Source organism: Sander lucioperca, chromosome 1 (genome assembly GCF_008315115.2).
Source record: "Sander lucioperca isolate FBNREF2018 chromosome 1, SLUC_FBN_1.2, whole genome shotgun sequence".
In the NCBI taxonomy this organism is placed as follows: Eukaryota; Metazoa; Chordata; class Actinopteri; order Perciformes; family Percidae; genus Sander; species Sander lucioperca.
Genome location: NC_050173.1, coordinates 22,087,364 through 22,110,208, shown reverse-complemented (window position 1 = coordinate 22,110,208; position 22,845 = coordinate 22,087,364). Strand labels below are relative to the sequence as shown.

Genomic DNA, 22,845 nt, shown 5'->3' with positions numbered 1-22,845 from the left:
ATCTTTGAGCGGGGTTGAAAAAGTGTGTGCGTGCTGGCTTTGGGAGCAGAATGGGAGGAAGACAGATCTCATACAATACTATGGTGCTTTTGAAAACTAAGAACAGACACTTTTTATTGTGAAGAACATAGTCTTGGTTATAATTACATTATATTATAGTTAAACATTCATAGTGTTAAGAAAGTTTTATAGCAGTTCACTGACTCCTCGCTTTCTTCTGTGTTCTTTTACATTTACATTTTTGTCTTTCTTTCTGCCCTCTTCAGTCTGTTGTGTTGCCTCTTATTATTTCTCTATTGCTCTTTTAGAACTTGGGAGGCTATAACTCAGTGGTGCGCCCCCGGGTGGTGGGGGAGTGGGTTGGTCGAGAAGAAGAGGACGCGGACCCACTGGCTTCTGAGATGCTGCAACCCCCTGTCCCTCGGGCTAAAACTGAAGTGTGCTGGAGTGGAGACAGCAGCCCTGCTGGGAGGTTGGTGATTGGCATTATAAGTATGTGTAGTCATCGATATGTGACTGTGCACAAGTGAATCATTTAAATGGATAAGTTTAAAACTTAGCAAGAAAGTTCACAAAGCTATTGTTGGCTCTTTAAAAGCGAGGATATAGACTTCTAACTGTGGCTCCTGCTGCCTGAGGTATGCCCATCTGAATGGTTTTGATAATCCCATTTCAAAGGCACGATTTAACATGCTTGCCATGATACTGCTTCAACCCAATTTTGAATTAAAGCTAACCTCATTTCTGTGTGCTCAAGGCCAAAGAATGTTGTGCTTGGTTATTGCCTGTTTTTGATGAACTGTTAAATTGTTTGTCCCCCTCTTAGGAAGGTGTGCGTGTGTGTGTGTGTGTGTGTGTGTGTGTGTGTGTGTGTGTGTGTGTGTGTGTGTGTGTGTGTGTGTTTGTGTGTGTGTGTGTGTGTGTTTTACTATATTCGTGGGGTCCAAAAACCGGGGAATACAGTATACTTGTGGGGTCTGCACAGCCTTGTGGGGCCCAAAATGCTGGACCCCACAAGGTTAAAGGGCTGTTTGAGGGTTAAGACTTGGTTTTAGGATTAGGGTTAGAATTAGGTTATGGTTAGGGTGAGGGTAAGGGTTAAGGTTAGGCATTTAGTTGTGATGGTTAGGGTAAGGGGCTAGGAAATGCATTATATCAATGACGGGTCCCCACAAAGCCTGTGTGTGTGTGTGTGTGTGTGTGTGTGTGTGTGTGTGTGTGTGTGTGTGTGTAATTAGAGGAGGATTGGATATAAAACCATAAATCATGTGCAGGCCTGAGCTGACATACACACACAGTGTTAATCTCATTAGGTTACTGTATGGGTGGATTATAGGGAGAAATCACTTAGTTAGAAGCCTGAGCTGGGAGATAGGGATGTGTGTGGGCTCACTGATGAGCTCTGCTCTGTGTGTGTTTGTAAATGAGATGGTTTTGTGTTCATATATGAAGAGTGTGAGGAAGTTGTGCAGCTGTGTGTTTGGGATGATGCATCATCCCTAAAATAATCGCAGTCCCATCTCTTAACTGGAGGAGTATTTGGCTCATCTAATAGATAATTTATATCCACTCTTAATTGTCTTTACTGGATACTTGCTCCCACTTCAGATCCGGTTTGGCGGTTGAGATCACTTTCATATTTCATAAAAATGACGACTCCGACCAAGTGAAAAAACTGGCAGTTTAAAATCAGCACTGCCCTCTCTTAAAATCTCATCTGAGCTTTAGTTGGCCATTCCCTTTGGTGCAGTCCCAACATTTTGTCATGTACCTGACCTTGTTTGTCTTACCAGTCCATCTTCCTCCCCTTGCTTTGCTATGTTTACCAGTTTTCATTTTCCTGTTTTGTTTTCCTTGGTCCTGTCCCTCATTCCAGCCCACCTGTCACTGCGGACCATAAGGAGAGCTGACAGGTGGTGGGAGCTCTCTGTATGATTGGCTGCAAAGTCTACATGGTTAAGTGCAAGCGACACATGGGAAATCAGATGCAACTGTGGCAGAAGTATATCCAAGGAAATGCTTTATTTTGAAATTTTGTTTGTCTAGTGGAATGGGACTTCCTTATCCCATGTCTGTCAGTGCAATAAACTGTGGTCTCTCTCTTCTTACCCTCCATTTATATATATTTCTCTTATATACTTTCTTTTAATACCAACAGATGCTGATCCCTTGTTGTACATAATAACAGGAAATATGATAGACAAAGGGGGAAAGCCAGCTACACCTGCTTTGATTTTGCATCTTTAATGACTGGGTTGTACTACCTGAGGTTGGTCCCTATAAGGGAAAAAAATGCTGACAGTGTTGATGCTGCCAGCAGGCATAGTGAGCCAAAGATTTTCATAGGATACATGGACCCATAATATGGTGCAACACATAAAAGTAATAAAACTCTTCACAAGATATCCAAACACCCTCTATCTCTCTATTTTTTTCTTCTTCATATTACTTTCCTGCTTTTAATAGAATATTTGTTGCCCCCCCCAAAAATAAAAAAAAAAGAGTATGGTAAGAAAAAGAAAACAGTGGTGCAAAATCACACAAACTACCTTGCCTTGCCCATATTAAAAGATGTTATTATTCCAGAAATACCATACAGAGAGTATGAAGAAATATCTGTCATCTTATGACCCTTCCCCATTATCTCCAAATACAAGTCATTAAACTGAGATTAGCATCAAATTAATACTCTTCTGCCCCTCTAATCCACGCCTTCAGCCTGTCTGATGTGGAAATTAATTCATCCAATAGAGAGGTAATGCAGAAGTCGGCCTTCATAATTGTATCAGTAGCTCTAACTGTATCGGAACTTCGGAAAGAGATTATTTGGTCATTTTTCTTTCTGAGAAATGAATAGAGCTTTTGGGAAAAGAAATGTGAAGAGAAGCATTTGATATCTTTCTATTCATGTATTGTTTTTAATTTAAACAGCCCAGGAGACAGCCCGAGAATTGTTAAGCTATATGGTTGCCATGACGCAAATTGATTCTGATGCAAATAGTCTATTTCCATGGCTGCAATCCTGTTGCCTAGGTTTATATATGGCTACAGTGCAGTATGTATCGTAAATGTTGTCATACGCCTTCATAATAAAATAAATAGTGGAATATGAAGAAAAATGTAAATTAAATTTAAAATAAAAACATAAACTTAATGGAAAAGAGCAGTATTCTTGTTCATTATTAGATTTTAGCAACATTAAGTGAATCAGATTTGTATAAACATTTTATGATTTTGCCCCCGTGCATTCCATCTTTGTTTAATACTTTGGATTTGATTATTGGCTCTCCTGCGGACTAAAAACCACAGGGGACGCTATCAACACCTTATATCTCTCTACATAATCCATAAAATCTCCTCAGTGCCGGCCTTTTATTTATTTATTTTTATTTTTTTTATATATACTCCACATCTTCTAAATACTACTGCTTTGTGCCTAGTGCTACAACTATTTCTCCGTTGCTCACCTCAAGCAATTACCCCTTCTTATCATCTCCCTGCTAACCTTTTTATAGCAGGTTGTTCTGCACCTGCATGGCACTTGAAATGATTGTATGGTGTTTTGTCCCACCACCATGGAACGGCTGCCAAATGCAACAAGCGGTGAAACACACTTTAAATGTAGTCGCACACCACTGAGGCACATGCAACATTTTGTACGGCTTAGATACAAGCCTGACAGATTAGGATGAGAGTAGGAAATTAATATGGGAACAGTTATTTTAAAACATGCTAATTTTGTAGGTATATTTCTCATTGGCTGAATCATCACAGATGATGATTCACATGCATAACAAATTGAACTTTCAAGTACTGTATAAAGGTTAGGGGCTGTGTGTGGGAAATAACCAGCAACAACTGATGTATTTTAAGTCATATGTTAATGTGTCAATAAATGGTGATCCAATTATATATGGGGGTGAAAAAGTCTTTTAGCTTTTAAACTCTTCAGCCCTGACTCCTCTTCTGCTTGCCTCCTCAGCCTGAAGATGGAAGCAAAGAGCAAAGGGCTAAGGGAGCAGCAGCAGCATCACAAAAAGCTCCTGGCAGCCATGTTGTCCCAGGACTCCTTTGATTTGGTCCATAGCCCTGTCCCCTCCGTCGCAGAGGAAGAGATGGAGGACGAGGACGATGCCATGGAGCTTCTGGGTAATGTAACGTGTTTTGTATGTACACAGACGCAAATTGTAAATGTGAAATCTTTGTGCAGTGCAATGCATCAACATGACATGCTTTCCTATGTACATAGTTGCATTCCATTGAATTCTGCTAATCAAATGTCATTGGTTATAATACAAGGCTGCTTCTGAGCCACACTGGCAGGCAGGTGTACGACTCCTCACTGTGTGTCAGCAAATGTGTGAGACCGACACCTGTTTTCCCATCCCACATGCAAGAGCTTGCTGTGTTTACCATATGTGTGGAACAGAAAAAAATTATAGCTGTAACATTTAATTTTTAATGAGTCTCTTTGCAGAGCAAATCTGAGTTTTCACTATCTTTCATGAACTCAATCTGTTCTGATATTCATAAGTCCAAATGTATTTGACTTTCAAAGTGAAACTACATCTCTTGTGCTTTAACATGTTTTTCAAGAAGACAAACCTCTGAAATGAAAAGATCAAGGAGATGGAAGCACATTCTTGACTATGTAGGAAGGACATCTAGATAACCCACACTACAGTGCTTGTATGTTTATTGTACCTTGTTCTTCAGGAACATGTAATAGTCTACTTTTTATGTAGTCCACTGGATAACTGGTCAAATACCGTATGTCAGAATTTCCACTGGAGCTTTGATAGTCAAAATAAGATAAAATCTCAAAAGCATTAATGACAAGTATCAGGTTCTAGTCCTCTTCTTATACACCACATTGCATCAACATTTATCATAGAGCCATGGATAGGAATCCCCTTACTGCCGTGAAAGCATTAGGTGTGTTGAGTTGACTTTGCGGCTCCAGCTGGAAGAACTAAAACGGTTGCTCTTACTGTGCTAATAGTAGTGCAATTACTTTCTTTGGCTGCATGCATATACTCAAATGCACCGTGTTCAAACATCTTCTCTGGGAGTTGTGAAAAAGCATGTTCGTAAAAAGGGGGAAAAGCACTTACTGAGAGAGGTAGACTGCATTTGAAAAGACGTGCTATTGAAATGAAAATGGTGGAAATTGAATGTAAGGGACAGATAAAGGGGTGGAAATTGATGCATACAGTGAGGAAAATAAGTATTTGAACACCCTGCTATTTTGCAAGTTCTCCCACTTAGAAATCATGGAGAGGTCTGAAATTGTCATCGTAGGTGCATGTCCACTGTGAGAGACATAATCTAAAAAAAAAAATAATCCAGAAATCACAATGTATGATTTTTTAACTATTTATTTGTATGATACAGCTGCAAGTAAGTATTTGAACACCTGAGAAAATCAATGTTAATATTTGGTACAGTAGCCTTTGTTCGCAATTACAGAGGTCAAACGTTTCCTGTAGTTTTTCACCAGGTTTGCACACACTGCAGGAGGGATTTTGGCCCACTCCTCCACACAGATCTTCTCTAGATCAGTCAGGTTTCTGGGCTGTCGCTGAGAAACACGGCGTTGGAGCTCCCTCCAAAGATTCTCTATTGGGTTTAGGTCTGGAGACTGGCTAGGCCACGCCAGAACCTTGATATGCTTCTTACAGAGCCACTCCTTGGTTATCCTGGCTGTGTGCTTCAGGTCATTGTCATGTTGGAAGACCCAGCCTCGACCCATCTTCAATGCTCTAACTGAGGGAAGGAGGTTGTTCCCCAAAATCTCGCAATACATGGCCCCGGTCATCCTCTCCTTAATACAGTGCAGTCGCCCTGTCCCATGTGCAGAAAAACACCCCCAAAGCATGATGCTACCACCCCCATGCTTCACAGTAGGGATGGGGTTCTTGGGATGGTACTCATCATTCTTCTTCCTCCAAACACGGTTAGTGGAATTATGACCAAAAAGTTCTATTTTGGTCTCATCTGACCACATGACTTTCTCCCATGACTCCTCTGGATCATCCAAATGGTCATTGGCAAACTTAAGACGGGCCTTGACATGTGCTGGTTTAAGCAGGGGAACCTTCCGTGCCATGCATGATTTCAAACCATGACGTCTTAGTGTATTACCAACAGTAACCTTGGAAACGGTGGTCCCAGCTCTTTTCAGGTCATTGACCAGCTCCTCCCGTGTAGTTCTGGGCTGATTTCTCACCTTTCTTAGGATCATTGAGACCCCACGAGGTGAGATCTTGCATGGAGCCCCAGTCCGAGGGAGATTGACAGTCATGTTTAGCTTCTTCCATTTTCTAATGATTGCTCCAACAGTGGACCTTTTTTCACCAAGCTGCTTGGCAATTTCCCCATAGCCCTTTTCAGCCTTGTGGAGGTGTACAATTTTGTCTCTAGTGTCTTTGGACAGCTCTTTGGTCTTGGCCATGTTAGTAGTTGGATTCTTACTGATTGTATGGGGTGGACAGGTGTCTTTATGCAGCTAATGACCTTAAACAGGTGCATCTAATTTAGGATAATAAATGGAGTGGAGGTGGACATTTTAAAGGCAGACTAACAGGTCTTTGAGGGTCAGAATTCTAGCTGATAGACAGGTGTTCAAATACTTATTTGCAGCTGTATCATACAAATAAATAGTTAAAAAAATCATACATTGTGATTTCTGGATTTCTTTTTTTAGATTATGTCTCTCACAGTGGACATGCACCTACGATGACAATTTCAGACCCCTCCATGATTTCTAAGTGGGAGAACTTGCAAAATAGCAGGGTGTTCAAATACTTATTTTCCTCACTGTATATGTGGACCTGTAGACGCATACTGTATGTAGGGGTACGATAGCTGGATGAGCAAAGCAGCAGTTTGTTTATGTGCTGCTGTACTAAAGAGCACTTTAGTAGTAGCTGTTAAAGGGGAAACTATGCTTCCTGTTTATATAGTGTGGCCAGATGCTCTCAGCCAGTGAGTCTAGGTATTCACTTTGACAACTGAAGAATAACAAAGTAGCTTTTTTTTAATTTGCTTTTTGTGTGTGTGTGTGTGTGTGTGTGTGTGTGTGTGTGTGTGTGTGTGTGTTCACATTTCTTCATGTCAGTCATGCCATCATGTGCCGACTTAGGATGGATGAGTAGGTGACTAGGGGGGTAAGGAGAGCATCTGATCTTGTTCTGGCTTTAGTGGAGGGTCTGAGAGCTCGTCACACTGTCTGTGCAAACATAGAATGTAATACCTCATGCCAAATTGAATTTCTTGCCTGAAATATTTTGTGTGGTAAAGCACTCTCTTTGATATCTGTCACTTGTTCTTCCACTCTGTCTCTGCTGTGCGGTTATCTTTACCTGCAGGAGTGATTCTCTGGAGTAAAGTAGCTTCTCCCTGCATTGTAACACTACTGCGAAGGGAGGTCATAGACACACATGCACACACAACATCTTCCACAAAGGTATACAGCCCAGAATTCATCACTTGTAAGATTTATTTCACTAGCAGCTATTTAAAAGAATTTGAATTGTTGAAAGGCGTATCTAATGCTGGGAAAAGTCTACTTTTCTACTTATAAAACTCAGTGTAAATACACTTACTTTCATCTAGGTAAGCTAACAAATGCCTGTCATACAGTACTTCTTTGAGGAATAACCACCCGCGTCTACAACATGGGCCCCAATTATAGTGCTTCAGTGTCTCCTCTGAGCTGCTGCTCTGTGGTGACACACAAGCTATGTCTGTCTTAGCTCTCTGCTCTGCTGTCACAGCGCCGAGGCATTTGTGCTTGTTAGCAGGATCCGTTCATCGGGGTCATCCACAGGGTCACATTTCTTTATCGATGTGTGGCAGGATGCACAAATTGGATCTGCAACAAATGATTGTTCTTATTCTCCAAGCTTCATATTTTTTTTAAATGAATTGCTTGTTTAGCTTATGAAATATCAAAATACTATGTAATGAGAAGTAACCAAAGCCGAAAAAGACGTCTTGAAATTGCTTTGGAAAACTGGGATTGTTTTTCAATTGCCTGATCGACTAATTGAGCATTAGCAGAGACATCAAATTATCTACAATGGCCTGGGTTCACACTCTGCCTCAAGATCTACAAGTTTTAAATATCTCTCTGCTCCAGTGATTCCAAGATGAATGCTGTACTCCATTTTATCTGATTTCGTAGTAGGCCCATTAGTTGTTGCTGTGAGACAGTGTAACATCTACAGTATGAATGAATTGATTTCATTCCTACATGTGGACCTTAATTGTATTTACTTATACTGTTCTATATCCCTTTTCTGCTTTGTGGTAATTGGAAGAAATCATTGAGAAAACAATACGTAAACATTTCTTTTTCTTTATGTAAGCCAAACACAGTTGAGGACAGCAGTATATGATGGTGATAAATACAGCCATAAAGCAGGATGTTGATGGTCTATGATGGCCCTCCTTGATCATAGCTCTAAACACATTATCCCCAGTGGCTTTTACACCATGGTCCAGGGCAGTAATTCAAAGGAAATAATGCAGCAATGTCATTTTTGATACTCTGTCGGGGCCTGGTCATAGCGCTCTCCGCAGGGACCTCCGCCACTGTGTTGGCTGTCACTCTGAGTGGCCTGCCTCATTACTGTAGTTGATTAAAGTGATGCTAACATGCCGCATGTGGGGGCTTGGTAGACTTGGAGAAATGAGTGAGCCTCAGGAGGATCTGTGGGCCTCGTTTAAAAAAAGTGTCCCGGCACAAATTCTGTAGCTCATGACCAAATGCATGCCAAAGATGACTGATGATCCTTGGCAGAAATGGTGATCTTGTGATAGTATATTGATCCCTGAAGGAGATATTTATCTTTTTCCTTGATGAAGGAGATATTTATCTTTTTCCTTGATGCTGTCCACATGAAGTTTAAAACATATGGTCAGCTGCTCAGCTGCACTCCTGGTGCTGGTAGGGATTTAATGAATTGCTCAACGACTAAACACCAGGCAGGGGGCTTGCTGTTGAACTTGTTAATCAGTGGATTAAAATTGTATCATACAGCAAATATTGTGTTGTAGTTTTTTTCCACACATAGGATTGATTTTCCAATTCCAAAAAATAAGCATTTGCTTAGGGTGACCTCTAGTGGTTAACATATGGTATTACCGCATCTGTGTGGAAAACCTGTTTGAAAGTATAGGGCCAGGTTAAAAAGTATTTCAAACTGTTCACTTATTAGAGTGTCAGATGAGTACATTTTGAAAAAAAAGTGAACTAGTAACTGGCAAAAGGTATGCATAGGTTTTAATACTTTGCAGTGATCGTACACTTCACTAATCAGGCAAGTATGATAAGACAGACCATTAAAATAAAGCTTTTGCATGCAGATGTCCAGCTTTGTGAAGCACTTAAAAAAAAAAAAAATATATATATATATATATATATATATATAATACAAATAAATCACTATCAAACACACTTAACTTTGCCTATTTAAACCAAAGACACTCTAATTCACTTTCACATATATCTTCTCAAGCATCTCTCTCTTTATACACACACACACACACACACACACACACACACACACACACACACACACACACACCTACACAGTTTTTTGTTTGGTATATGGCAGTCATCCCAAGGGAACATACTGTACGATGCACATCTGTAGATTCTCCATGTAGTTGTATTATCAGTTGAGTAGCTTCGTTCATCACACCTGCTAAGTGGCTGTGAGCATCCAAAGCAAATCGACACTACCCAAATGAGTGCAATTACATTATTGAGAAATGAACAGGTCCCATGGTGTGGATGTCATATTTAAGTGTCCAAACCTCTGAAGGATGAAAAGAGGTGTGTTTAGAGCCACGGTGAACATGAAACATATTGCATAATATCCACTGGGAGGCAGGAAAGCAGCACTAGTTTGTCCTACTATGTAACAACTACAATGTTTGTGAGAGAATAAGATGCGTAATAAAAGCAGGCTTAGAAGATACAAAGAAAGTTAGCAGCTAATCCCCATTTCCATATTGAGCAGAAGGGTTTTGCAGTCTGGGTGTCCTTTTGCCAGCACCTGGGTAAGGAGCTTATGAGAGAACAATAAGATCCTCTTGGAATGGTTTACAGTGCTGCTAGCCAAGGTTGTCTAGATTGAATGCAATTATAAAAACCAAAGACATGGCTTAAGGTTGACTTGTTTTGTTCAGATTGTTCCAAAAAGAGAAAATAAAATCAGCTTAGAGGCTAAGTCTTATTGATTCTTTAGCTGCTCTCAGGGATGGTTCTGTGTTTTCCCAGTTGTTTTCATTAGTTCTGCGCTTAATATTTGCCACAGTCAAAAACCATATTGAAAATGATATGACTCACATGTTGTTGTAGAGCCATGGAAAATGTCAAGATTCGAGCTTTTGCTGGGCGGTTAGACCACAGATTTTATACTGATCTGAAATAAGAAACAAGCTGGGTTCAGTGTGTGGGTAGAAACACCCTGTTTTTGGTCTTGCAGTGTTATTTTATGGTAAGTTAATGAGACGAGTTAGCCAGTTCCCGCTGTAAAGTTACTGGTCTCGTCATCCTTAGTGGAAGTATTCCATTTCAGAAACGTACTCTTTGAATTCTCAACATTAACTTTTGTGAATATGGGAATAGAATAAGTGTTATTTACATGCCTGTAGGCACTGACAAATAATAATTACAGTAAATGTATATCATCTACTCTGTAGCAAAATAAACTCAAGGACCCCCCCCCAGACCCTTTTTAGTATGTCGACCCACTCTGGCATGATTCCTGAAACAGGAGAGGAGGTAAGAGTAGCATTACCCACTCTTGCTGATTCACAGTGACAGTGAGGATTTGACAGGGACAGGATGAGCGCATAATCAAGCTATGTCTGTTCTTTGATACACACAGAATAAATCTCTGTATGGTGGATGAGTTACAATGCCTGTGTGTGGCTCTTTTGTTTGAGTATGTGAGTACGATACAATAGTTTTTTTTAATACAAAGAAGAGTAGGTTAGGGAAAGAGAGCCAATCTTGACCACCCTGAAATTGAAGTGAGAAATGTTCTATGTTAGGTCATCTACTGCATGTAGACCCCTTGCCTCTGAGGGTGGTTAAAATCTTGGCCTTTCAACTCATAGAAGCCTGAACATTTACTTAGTCCTACTAAATTACTTTCTGTGGTGAAAGAGCAAAGCTGTTATTAGCTTTATGGCAGATAGGAATGACAAATTTGTTGTGACGACTATTACAAATGGCCCCCTTAAGATTCTTGCCATATATTTGGCATTTCCTGTGAGAAAGATCTAACAGAAATGATGAAAACCAGAGGTGGAAGCGAGGGGAAAAAAATAAAAGTAGCAATAGGCCTAACTTCATTGTAAAATGATTATATTACAAGTAAAGAACCTGTATATATCAATATGACTTTCATGATGATGTGTAAGGTATTTCTTAGCCATGCTAATGGCATGACATTGATGAACCCCTAACCTTTCATCTAGCGCCACCAATAGGTCAAAGTTTTGACTCATCCTGTGAAATATCTCAACAACATATGCTACTTCAATTTGTCCAGTATTTTGGTTTGTGACCAAATATCTGCAAAACGAATGCCATTCGCACCAGTCTCAGTTGTACTTTGTTTTTAGTGCTAATTAGCAACATGCTAAACTGAAAGGGTGAACATAATTAATATTATACCTTACCTACTAACCTTAACATCAGCATGTTAGCATGCTGAGGTTAGCCTTTAGCAGTGCCTAGGTACCAGCTGGTTATTGGTAAACTAAAACATTTTTTAAAATATTATTGTTTAAAATATTTTTAGTAAACCTATAACTAAATTAAAAACTAAAACTGAACTGAAACTATATTGCCAGGTTAAAAAAATAATAAAAATTAAGTAAAAACGAAAGTAAATCATCTCAGTTTTAGTTTTTTAGCTATAATGTATCACTACTAAAAAAAGGAGACAGCATAAATTTCCGTCAACTCTAGTAACATATTGAACCACAGAAATTGAACGGACTTGACATGAGATGGCGCTGTGCCCTAATTGCTTCACATCGGACAAACAAGTAGCGCAAAGATTAAATATTAAACATCATGGCTATTCTCCAACCATGTATTTTGTATGTATATGTAGCTACAAACTTCTGAGACATTATACCTAGCCCGAACAAAATTAACTAAAACTACTGTAAAACTAAATATATAAAAACACACTAACTAAAATGAAAGTCAAAACTAAAATAAAATTAAAGCTAATTGAAAATTCAAAACCTTTACAACCTTTCTAGGTACAGCCTCACAGAGCTACTTATAATGTTGTAGCTGGCAAAGGTGGAGCTAATTTTACATTTTTTATGTTGGGTAGATTAAGCAACACAGTATATTTTATAAACTTCTTAATCTGAATCAGCATGGTAACTGGTAGTAAAGCTGTCAAATAAATGTAGTGCAGCCAAAAATAGTAAATAAAACGGCTCTTAGCCACTTAGTCCACCATTGTTGAGAACATTCTAAATATCATTCAACTTTGTGTGGTAATGTAACCTGTAGTATGTGTACATCCCTGCATGTGTCTGAATGGACTGATTGCAGTGCTAACATGGCTAAGAGCTGCCTGTTTGTCCTTTGCCTAAGGCCAACATTCAGACTGCCAGAGTTGCAGACAAGGCATGCACTTCCTGACGCCAGCAGCACCCCACCCATATACACACACACACACACACACACACACACACACACTCACTCCCATTGCCCCCTATTGCCCCCTTCATTCTTGCCCAAACAACTACAGACAACAGACAACAGTTGCCCTGGAAACAATGTAAACCAACAACAACACAACTATATCATTATGGTGGTTTGAAAAAAGGAGAGGAGGAGGTGGATGAGGACATGTATGTGCGTGGTGTGAGTTGCTTCAGCACTAAATCTTTCACTTGATGTAGAAGCTTGAAAGGGCCGGGTTCACCTCTAAAGGTTTCGCCCGCCTGATGGTGAAAAGAATGTCTCCAGTAAAAGTCTTAACTGCACCCAATTTGCCGCCTGTGAAAGTCTCTATGGTGCCGATGGATACGCTAATCGAGAGGCAAATTGCTGTGGTATTATGGTGGTATTACTGGAAGCAATTACCAATAGGCAAGTAGGCTGCTGTGATCATACCATAAATCTAACAGTAGTCATTATGCACAGCATGGCCTAATACCGGCCAGCGTACGTATCTCCGGTGTGCGCTGTAGATGAACTGAGCAGGTTCTCTGAATGGAAGGGAGCTGAATGGACACAAGGATGATGTATTGTGGCTCCTGTAGCCAGACAGAAGCAAAATATGGTAGATAGAAATACAAGGATGATATCTGTAAAGTGTTGTTATCTAGAATGACTGACAGATAAAAGACTTGAATGGGTGCATTGTGTTATCATAAGTTAATCGGCTAAAGCCCCACCCCACACACACACACACACACACACACACACACACACACACACACACACACACACACACACACACACACACACACACACACACACAGTGCTGTGTGCAGCTTAATCTTAAAGGATAAAAGTCAAATACAAAAAATAAGTTACATCACTTTTCTCTGGCTCCTCCGTTGCAAGATTAAGATTTAAGAGACAAATGGATAAGTTATAGACTTGATGTCATTATACAGTAATTGGTGTGTAATCAGTAGTGTGTGTGTGTGTGTGTGTGTGTGTGTGTGTGTGTGTTGCTGTATCTATGTGTTTATCACAAACAAACGGGGGAACAATGAAGATGAAATATAGACATCTAAACTCAAAGGAGATAATTGCTTAAACTACATCAACCTATCATCCCTTCACTCATGTTAACATGTTTGTTTTATTAAATTAAATTGCTCTTCTATCATTATCATCTCCCCAGACTCTTCTTGTACAGGCACATTTCAGTTTGATGGATTATTTTATTCTTTTAAAAGTGATTAAAATCATTATTTTGAACGGTAGATGGCAGCCTTTATCCTGGCAGACAGCTGTCTTGATATATTTACTGCATAATACATTTTTATACAAAATCTTATTAAAGCTCAAACTATAATTCAACTACATATTTCATTACATGCTCAAGTCACTGTTCCAACTACAATGACTGACATTGTTGCATCAATACATCAGGCTCTGCTCTGTCTACAGTGACGTCCTAATCTCTGTAATATTTGCGGTTAGAAAGTGACTGAGAGGAGGTTTGCACCAAGGTCTGCGATAAGACTTTCCACAGGCCTCAGAGCTGTGATGTTACCCTGCTCATGTGTGTCCCCATCTGATTCTGATCAGGGTTTTTTACTGCTGCAGTCAGAGTCGTGGAGCCTAACAGGCATATTTTTAGGCCAGAAGTGGAGGAGGGTGCTATTGAAAGCCGAGACATAATTATGAAATGTAAGTTGGAATATTGTTTTTATTACAAAACCAAACAAATGCGTCTCTGCAGCAACTCACATCAAAGATGTCTGTGTGACGACTAACCGCCGAGTGGAGGCTTTGGTGCTCAAAGCTTAATGAAAAACAAATGCTGGTTGTATGTGTGAGGGCAACGAAAGTGTGAGGTCTGCAAGTGTCACTGTACTGTATGTGTCGGGTTGAGTATGTGCCGTGTGCCTTTTATCTATATGTTGCTCACACATGTGGGTCTCGGTTTGAGTGAGTGGAGCTTTTGACTGTACAAGGCATATATCACTTAAAGATTATTAATTACAGCCCAGTGTTTCAGTATGTGGTGGGGCGCCATCACTGCTCATGAAAGAATGGAAAATTCAATTATTTCACTTTAGATGAGACACAATAACTCACAGCCTTTGATGAAATGCTTTGGATTTGGTGCGGAGGGTGATGATGAAGTGTGTGCGTGCGTGTCTCCCTGCTCCACGTGTGGGGTAGTGCTTTAGATGATTCCCCCACATACATCTGTCAACGTATAATCCAAGAAGGTGTATATTAAGTTATTTGTGAAACCAATGTGCTAATTATGACTTTTCAGCCCTATGAAGAGCAGCAAAGAGCCAGTCAGTCCGTCTCTGTCTAAACAAAATAAATTACATGGAAACTTGGAGAGAGGAGCACACAAACACTTTATCTGTGCGCTATGCTCTGTTCCTTTCTGGCTTTACTGTGAGTGAGTGATTGCGGCACGGAATTCTTCATCGCTCAGGCCTTTTGTTGGGATTGCATCGCTCGAATAGTTTCCATTTCTCCCTCCACCTATCCCCAGTGCAGACCCATTTTATTTATCTGCCATGTCTCATCGTTAGACAGGGGGAGCATGCATGGCTGCCCCGGTGCCCAGGGAGTGAAATGTGACGGGCTGACAAACGGGCGAGTGTGGACAGACGTTTGTTGTGTCTAGACAGAGGCCTGGGAGGCTGTCATGGTCTCGGGGTAAGCTGGTCTCATGGGAGATGCACTGTAAACGTATCATGGTGGCATTGTGTGGGAGGCATGCTGGCTTCTATTGTGAACACAGAGAGTATGCACTCAATCATATGTGTTTGACTAAGCAGACACGAAAGAGAAAAGAACACTTCTATGTGAGCATGGATTTTGGAATATGCTCATGAAAAGACAGCTAGGTGTCAAGGTTAAAAGTTAGATTTTAGAAGTCTAGGTTATATAATGTATAACAGTTGATTCAACATAATTTAATTTACTACATTTAAAGTATAGTAGATCTGCTACACATTGAAATATATTCGATTAAACGGTGCCCTCTACTCTGAAATATCAGTTAGTTCGAGACCACAAAAATCGATTTGGAAATAAGAAATTATTTCTGCAGTCATATTTAGGTAAACTGGGTAAACCCAGCCCGATCTGCCGGCGATTTGATTTCGCCCTGCAGCTCAGGCTAGAAACCTGTACGTTTATCTATCCTGCTTCCGTTACAAATTTGCGGGAACCAATTACAAACTGGCTTATCTACCTGGCGCGCTATTGGCGGGTTTAACAGGATGGCGATAGAGAAGCGACCAAGCAGCTTTTTGTTTACATTCAACAAGCCGGCCACCAATTTATTTAATTTATTTTAATTTATTAATTTTACTGTCTATGCCACCGAAGCACAGCACTCCATGGCAGCAACCCCAGTGTTGGAAAGGATACTTTCAAAACGTATTTCGTTACAGAATACATGTAATTTGTAACTTATTCCGTTACATTACTCAATCTGAGTAACGTATTCTGAATACTTGGATTACTTCCACATTGAATTGCATTTTATAAGTGTAGGAATGCGGCCATCACATACAGCTTACTAAACAGGCCTATTCTGGTGTGTTCTTCTATTTCAACTGGCTGAATGTGTACCTAAACAAGCGGATAGATTGTTGTATTTGTAGTCCCGAACTGCATACTACAAAAATCTAACCGCAGTCTAAGCTACCACGAGCTAATTTTAGCTAACGTTAGCTAGCATGTCAAACAGGGCTAGTAAATCAGCACATAGGAGAATGTAAAGTCGCACGTCAACTACAAAATAGCAAGATGACCGGTAAAACTATAGCAGACTACCACCTTTGGCTAATTAAAAAAAAAAAAAAAAAAACTTACTTTAAGATGCTTCTTTAGGTTGGAGGTGGAGTAATTTGGACGCTGAAAGGAGGTTGGTTGCTGACAAGCAGAGGATGCACTGCACAGTTATATTTTGTTCTCCCTGTTCTTTCTTTAATGTGAAATGCTGTTTGAATTTCCAAGATAGAAACGCATTCCTGCCCTGGCTCTGTTGTACCGGTTCCGACTCCATTGTGACTGATCACGCAAATAGCTAATTTTTTCGTTTTCATATTGGGGCTTCTGGGAAATGCATGGAGCTGCCGTCATTTATTCAGAGAGTGAATAAACTCGTGAAACAGAAGTATCGTCATGTAATCCATTGATTTCAACAATGTAACTGTATTCTAAATACTAACTATTTAAATTGTAACTAACGGAATACAGTTACTCATAATTTGTATTCTGAATACATAACGCCGGTACATGTATTCCGTTACTCCCCAACACTGAGCAACCCGTTGATGGCGCCGCTGTCGCTGCTACGTCACCCGGATCGTTGGTCTGATTTGTTGAAGGACTATCCAATTGCGTACAGAATTACGCAATTGAACTATGCCCGTTGATCACGCCTCTTGTGCAGTAGAAAATACAGAGCAGACTACCCAGACTAATGTTCAATCTTAAAAGATTGAGCTTGGTCTGGTGATAGCCAGACTAATATTTAGGCTCATTGTGATACAATTTGATCATATGCGTCACAATGTGCATGTACTTAAAAGCAGTCATTTACAATGCTAACGCCCAAACCCCAACCAGTGGGATACATTTATTACTTTAGCACTCCACACACAGGCCATCCTCAGAGTGTGGTGTCAACACAGAAATCTGTAGCCTCTCCCTCCCCAGTAGAAAGTTCAGAGTTAGAGTCATCCTCATGGAAGGCTCACATGGCTAAAATTCAGACTGCTGTTGCACAGATGAAGGGCTGCATTTACTCCTATAGTCTGCACATGGAGAAACAAGATGATTTTAAAGGTATTGACAGTAAGCAGCAACAGTACAACGAGGTAGTAGTTTGGGGCCTAAGTGCACCTTTACAGTAGTTGTAACCTTTTTTTTTTTTAGAAACTCATCTGTATCCACAAACAAGCATACACATGCAAAAACCAGTTAGTCTGACTAGGAGTTACTCTTCCCTTTTCATTTGCATCTCTGACTGTTGATATTATCTGGAAATGGTATCCTATCTTCTCCATATGGCAAAAAGGAGGAACCGTTGCAAGTGTGGAACAAATCGTTTTAGCACGACATTTTGTGACTCTTTGCTACGTGTTTCAACCTCTGCAACATTTCATTCAGACACGGTCTAATCTGTTTTCTGTATGGGATGCACTCCAGACAAAAGCTTTTGTTCACTTCAACAATTTTAGAGATTAGCTTTCACTTCCTTCAGACAAACGGGTCTTTCTCTCCATTATTGTTTCATTTTATATCGACCAGAAGGAAACCAGTCCAAAACACAAAGCGGTAGGTGAGGTGACAAGCAGCTGTGTACACAGAAGTCATGTTCTCTTTCAGGGTCAGAGCCGCTCGCTGTTATTCGTTTGCTATTTCATGCAAGCTGCAGCCTCGCAAGTGAATGTTTCCAAGTGTCAAGTAATGATTTGTATCCCAGGCTATGACCCAGAGAAAATCTGGCATACAGCATTAGTCAGTCGCCAAAAAAAAGGAAATGGTTAGAAGTGGGATTGGACGAAGAGAAAAGAGGAAAAGGTAAAGGCCCAAACTCAAGCAGTTCCCACGACCAGCAAATTGCTGGTGGCTCTCTCTGTCCCCACCCCCTCCAATGCATACCGTGATGAATGGGACACTTAATATTGCCCTGCTTAAGGGTATTACTGGAATGTATCTGTCCTCCACATAACACTAAAACAACTCATTCTTAGACGGCCTGGACACGATGTGAGTGACATGACTGATGTCAGTGATCAACGTGAGAAAAGCAGGACACTTCCTGACTTTGTTAAAGGTCTTGAATAGACATATTGATTTAGATCTTTTGCCAACAGTTTTTGGTGTTAAACACTATAATGTAGGCGGAACTACTGTAGTTAACCCTTGTGTTTTCCTCGGGTCAAATTTGACCCGTTTTCAAAAATTATATCCGTAATATGGGTTTATTTCAACCAAATTGCCCAAAAATAACATGACTGCATGGATGTACGTTATCTGGAACCCAGACAACATTCTTTATTACAATTTACTTTATTTTATTATTTTTATTATTATATACTTTATTATAATTACTTTCATTTTTAGGTGTTCAATTTTATAGCATTTGAAAAAAATGTTTTAAATGGTTTCAAGACAGTATCCTGACTAAACTTTGACATAAACCAGTTTGTGATCCACTCAACACCCTCTGATCTTAACTATTAGTCAAAATAATTCACAATTTCTGCTTTGTTTTGACTCAAAAATTAGGTATAATGTCATAAAAATTAGGTTTATTGACCATGAATAAAAAAAGTGTTGAAATAAGTGACACATTCTTTTTTTTTTTTTTTTTTTTTAAACATCTGAAAAAACACCAAAAATTCAATTTTGACCCCGAAAGAAAAGTTCATGGTCGACGGGAAGACAAAACAAAGGGTTAAGAGTACAACATGATAACATTCGTCAGTTTGGTGGCATTAAGGGTCATTACTTATTGGTCAGTGGTTTTATTTACTTTCTACATGTACATCAATCTGCTCATTGACAGGGTTTTTTGAGACTCAAATTTAAGAGGAAAAGACGAGGGAACACCAAAGTCAGTAGAAATCATCATTTGAGGACCATGAATGTCTGCACAAAAATTAATGGTGATTCTCCTAATAGTTAAGATATTTCATTGTGGATGAAAGCCCAGTGAGCCACACTGCTATCATGGATAAATGCACACAAAAAAACATGCAGACTTCACATTTATCTATTGCTATTATTTGTGCTTGTTTGTTTGCTTAAAAACTAAACCAAAAATCAATTAACATAATACCGCTGAGTGTATTGCGTCAGGATATAGTGACAAATTTGTGGATGAGATGGAAGCAGTGCGTTTTTAAACGTCTCATCAGAATGATTTCCTGACACCCAAAGGAGACTGGGGAGATTTTCTGGCTCTGCGCCATGCTGATGGATGGAGGGAGAGAGTTCTCATGAGCAAGTGTCATCCAATCTAATCCAGGTGATTAGTCATGCATTCTCCTCTTTCAAGGTATGAAACATATTTGTCCCCCCCAAACCAAGGGCCAGGTAATGTGATCCTTAAGTGAGTAAAGTTTCACTGTTGGTTTCAAATGACTAGACGCGCACATACAAAGACAGGCACACTGTACTTTATGTACAAGAGCAGAAACAATGGCAGCGAGAGGGGAGAATACATTGCATATCCTGAAGGCGCCCCCCCCCCCCGGTTATTGGCAAAGCTCCTAAATTCTTCTGGTCTGATGGGAAGAGCGGGACAAATATTGTTATGGTGACGGGTCAAAATGTTCTGTGTGATTCAACATGTGTTTAAGAAAGCTTGACCAGCAAACCTAACTAAGTAAGAGTGCAGACACCCACTCACTATTCATTCTCATAACACGGAAAGTACTGCAATATATTTTATCTCTTGAGGATGCACTCAAAACCAAAATAGTCTGGCTGATTCAGACTCTCCTCTTTGATCCTTGGTAATATTTAACGAACCGTTGACTTCATGTTATTCTACTTCCCTGCTTTCGCAAGTCTTGTTATTGCCGTGATTTATGCTTGCTTTCCCCATGATGCTAGTGCAACGTCTATTAAAGAAACATGTATCTGTGTCTTGATGTTGAACATTTTGTTTCTTAGATATGATGGCTGAAAATCCTTTTTAGTCTTGTATAACAGCCAAACTTTATAATTGTTCCATGTAAAGAGGACTTCATCACATAGGTACCAGCTGTATGTTAAGATAAAGCAGATATCTTAGAATAGAGAGGGAAGGCAGACCAAAGGAAAGTTTATTTAACATGAGGAAAAAGGACCTCTACATGTTACCTGTCTGTATGTAAGCATGTTCACATGTAACTGTTGTGGCTGCAGAGACAAACGGAGTAAAAGGTTACGATGAACAATACTGGCGTGTCTGAAACATATTGACTTCTTTAGAGAGTCAGAGGGATCCATGTGTGTGTGCTCAGATTATTTGCTCTGGAGGACACAGGGATAGATCAGACGAAACCCAACTTTCTGTCTTACCACTCATTTTTCCCCGCCGACTTCATTGTTCTTTGTCCCCTTTCACCCTCAGCTTGTTAACAGACCCTTCCTGTTTCTGTGCCGCCATGATGTGATCGCTGTAATCTACTCTTCTGCATCACTCTTCATAACAAAGAGTTTTGTGTTGATGATGCAAGCTTCTTTGTGTGTGTGTGTGTGTGTGTGTGTGTGTGTGTGTGCGCGGCGGCGTGCGAGTGAGCGAGCACAGGGGCTGGGCTGAGAATGTTTATTTACTGTGATGCGCTTGCTTGCATCTTTGGCTCTAAGCAGACTGTCATCAACGGGCATCATATTGACAAGAGAGAGACCAAAGTATGATTAACGACTGTCCTTTCTCTCTCTTGTTTTCTCTCCTTCTGCCTTCTCCTTCCTCTGTCCCTCCTTGTGTCTCTTTGGCTCCCTCCCCCCTCAGAGGACCTGGATGACCTGCGGATGGAGGGTGTGGTGGGCTTGGCTCCATCCGGCAGTAAGTTCAGCCAGGGACGCAGCTCCTATCATACTGAACCGCAGGCCAAAGTTACACTCAACATCTGCTCTAGGTGTGCCAGGTAAATGTTTCCACCTTCTCTTATCTGGTGACTTGAAGAGATACTGTGTTTTAAACAGCACAGTTCTGTAGAAATAGTTCAACATTTTGGGAAATTATTTTATTTGCCTTCTTGCCGAGAGTTGGATGAATAGATGGATACCATCTGGATAATCATGTCTGTCTGGTAAATATACGACTACAGCCAGCAGCCGGTTGGCTTAGCTAATCATACTGGACAAACTTTCAGCAACAAAGCAAATAAGTGTATTTTCCAAAACGTCAAGCTGTTGCTCTAAGGCTTTAAATTATATGAATTCAAATACATTTTAGCTACTGTATGTTTTTGGTTATTATTGTAATCTGTTTTGTTTCTTTCCATCATTCTCAGAACAGAGAATAATATCATATCTGAAGTGCATTCCGGTGTTGCTTGTTTTCACAAATCAGCCCGAGCACTGATAATCGTCTCCATTGTCACCCTTTCTCTCGTTATCACAGTTTTTCTCTTCTGAAACATTTCCTGTTCCCCCTGATCCTCAGCATCAGTGTAGTGCTCACATTTCTGAGTGTTGGGTATGATACCACAGGACAGGTGTGGGCAGGACTCTTCCTTGATGCCAGTCAGAGATAAACAGGTATCTGTTCGATGAGACGCCGGGCACACATCTGCCTGCACGGCCTCCTCTGTTTGGGGTTTGGAATTTGTTTGTTTCCTACTCTTCTTTCATTCACGCTGCTTATCAGTTTCGCTCCACGCACAGGCTGCGGGATGTTGTCAGAGGTTCTGCAGGAGAATGAATGGTATCAGTGGCTTTTTTGCAGGCAGTTTATTGACTGGATGTTTTTAAGCAAATAGTTTATACCTTTGGCTTATCATTGAGTCCCCAGGTTGGATCAGCGGCAGAGCAAAGCAGCATCTGTATCTGGAGTCGTTCTTGGCTCGTTGCGCTCAACTTTTTTTTGTGACTGAAATGTCAGACATCTGTTCTCCTTCTCTGTCTTCCTTTCTCCTTCTGGTTCGATCCAAATTCTTGCTTCGTCCCCTATAACCTGACCACAAAATCCTCCCCAAGTTTTATTGGCGTAGGAGTCATGGTCTTTCATAGTCACTCTTGGTGAGTGTTAGGGCCATAAACAGATCACTAAGCTGGAAAAGTGTTGCACACATGGTATGCCTTTTGTGCTATTCTGGAGACACGGAATTCTGAAATTAGGAGTGTTGGTCACATATTCATGAATCCACACATGAAACATGTGCATGCATGTCCTTGCACGCATACACACAATGCCTCTGTGAACAGGGAGTGGAGGCAGAGGTCAGGGAGCAAGTAAGGAGAAGGACAGTCCTAACAGAGACTTTATGCTGTGTGTATTAGCACTCTGTCTTGATGGGATTACCAGAAACACCTTTCAAACATGGCTCAATGTGGGGCCAACCTTTAAAACTGACTCCTCAGAACATTAACATATGTGGCACAGTTGGTGCCCTTGTGTTTCACAC

At 40.4% G+C, this 22,845-nt stretch overlaps 1 protein-coding gene across 1 annotated transcript in view; it reads left to right on the top strand.

Annotated features, from left to right (window-relative positions):
- The window catches only part of c1h8orf34 (chromosome 1 C8orf34 homolog), a 59,836-nt gene that overhangs the window by 16,959 nt on the left and 20,032 nt on the right, over window positions 1-22,845 (top strand). The window contains exons 6-8 of the mRNA XM_031281953.2: window positions 309-472; window positions 3,983-4,149; window positions 21,228-21,363. Of these exons, the coding sequence (XP_031137813.1) occupies window positions 309-472; window positions 3,983-4,149; window positions 21,228-21,363 (467 nt within the window). The remainder of the gene's footprint in view (window positions 1-308; window positions 473-3,982; window positions 4,150-21,227; window positions 21,364-22,845) is intronic.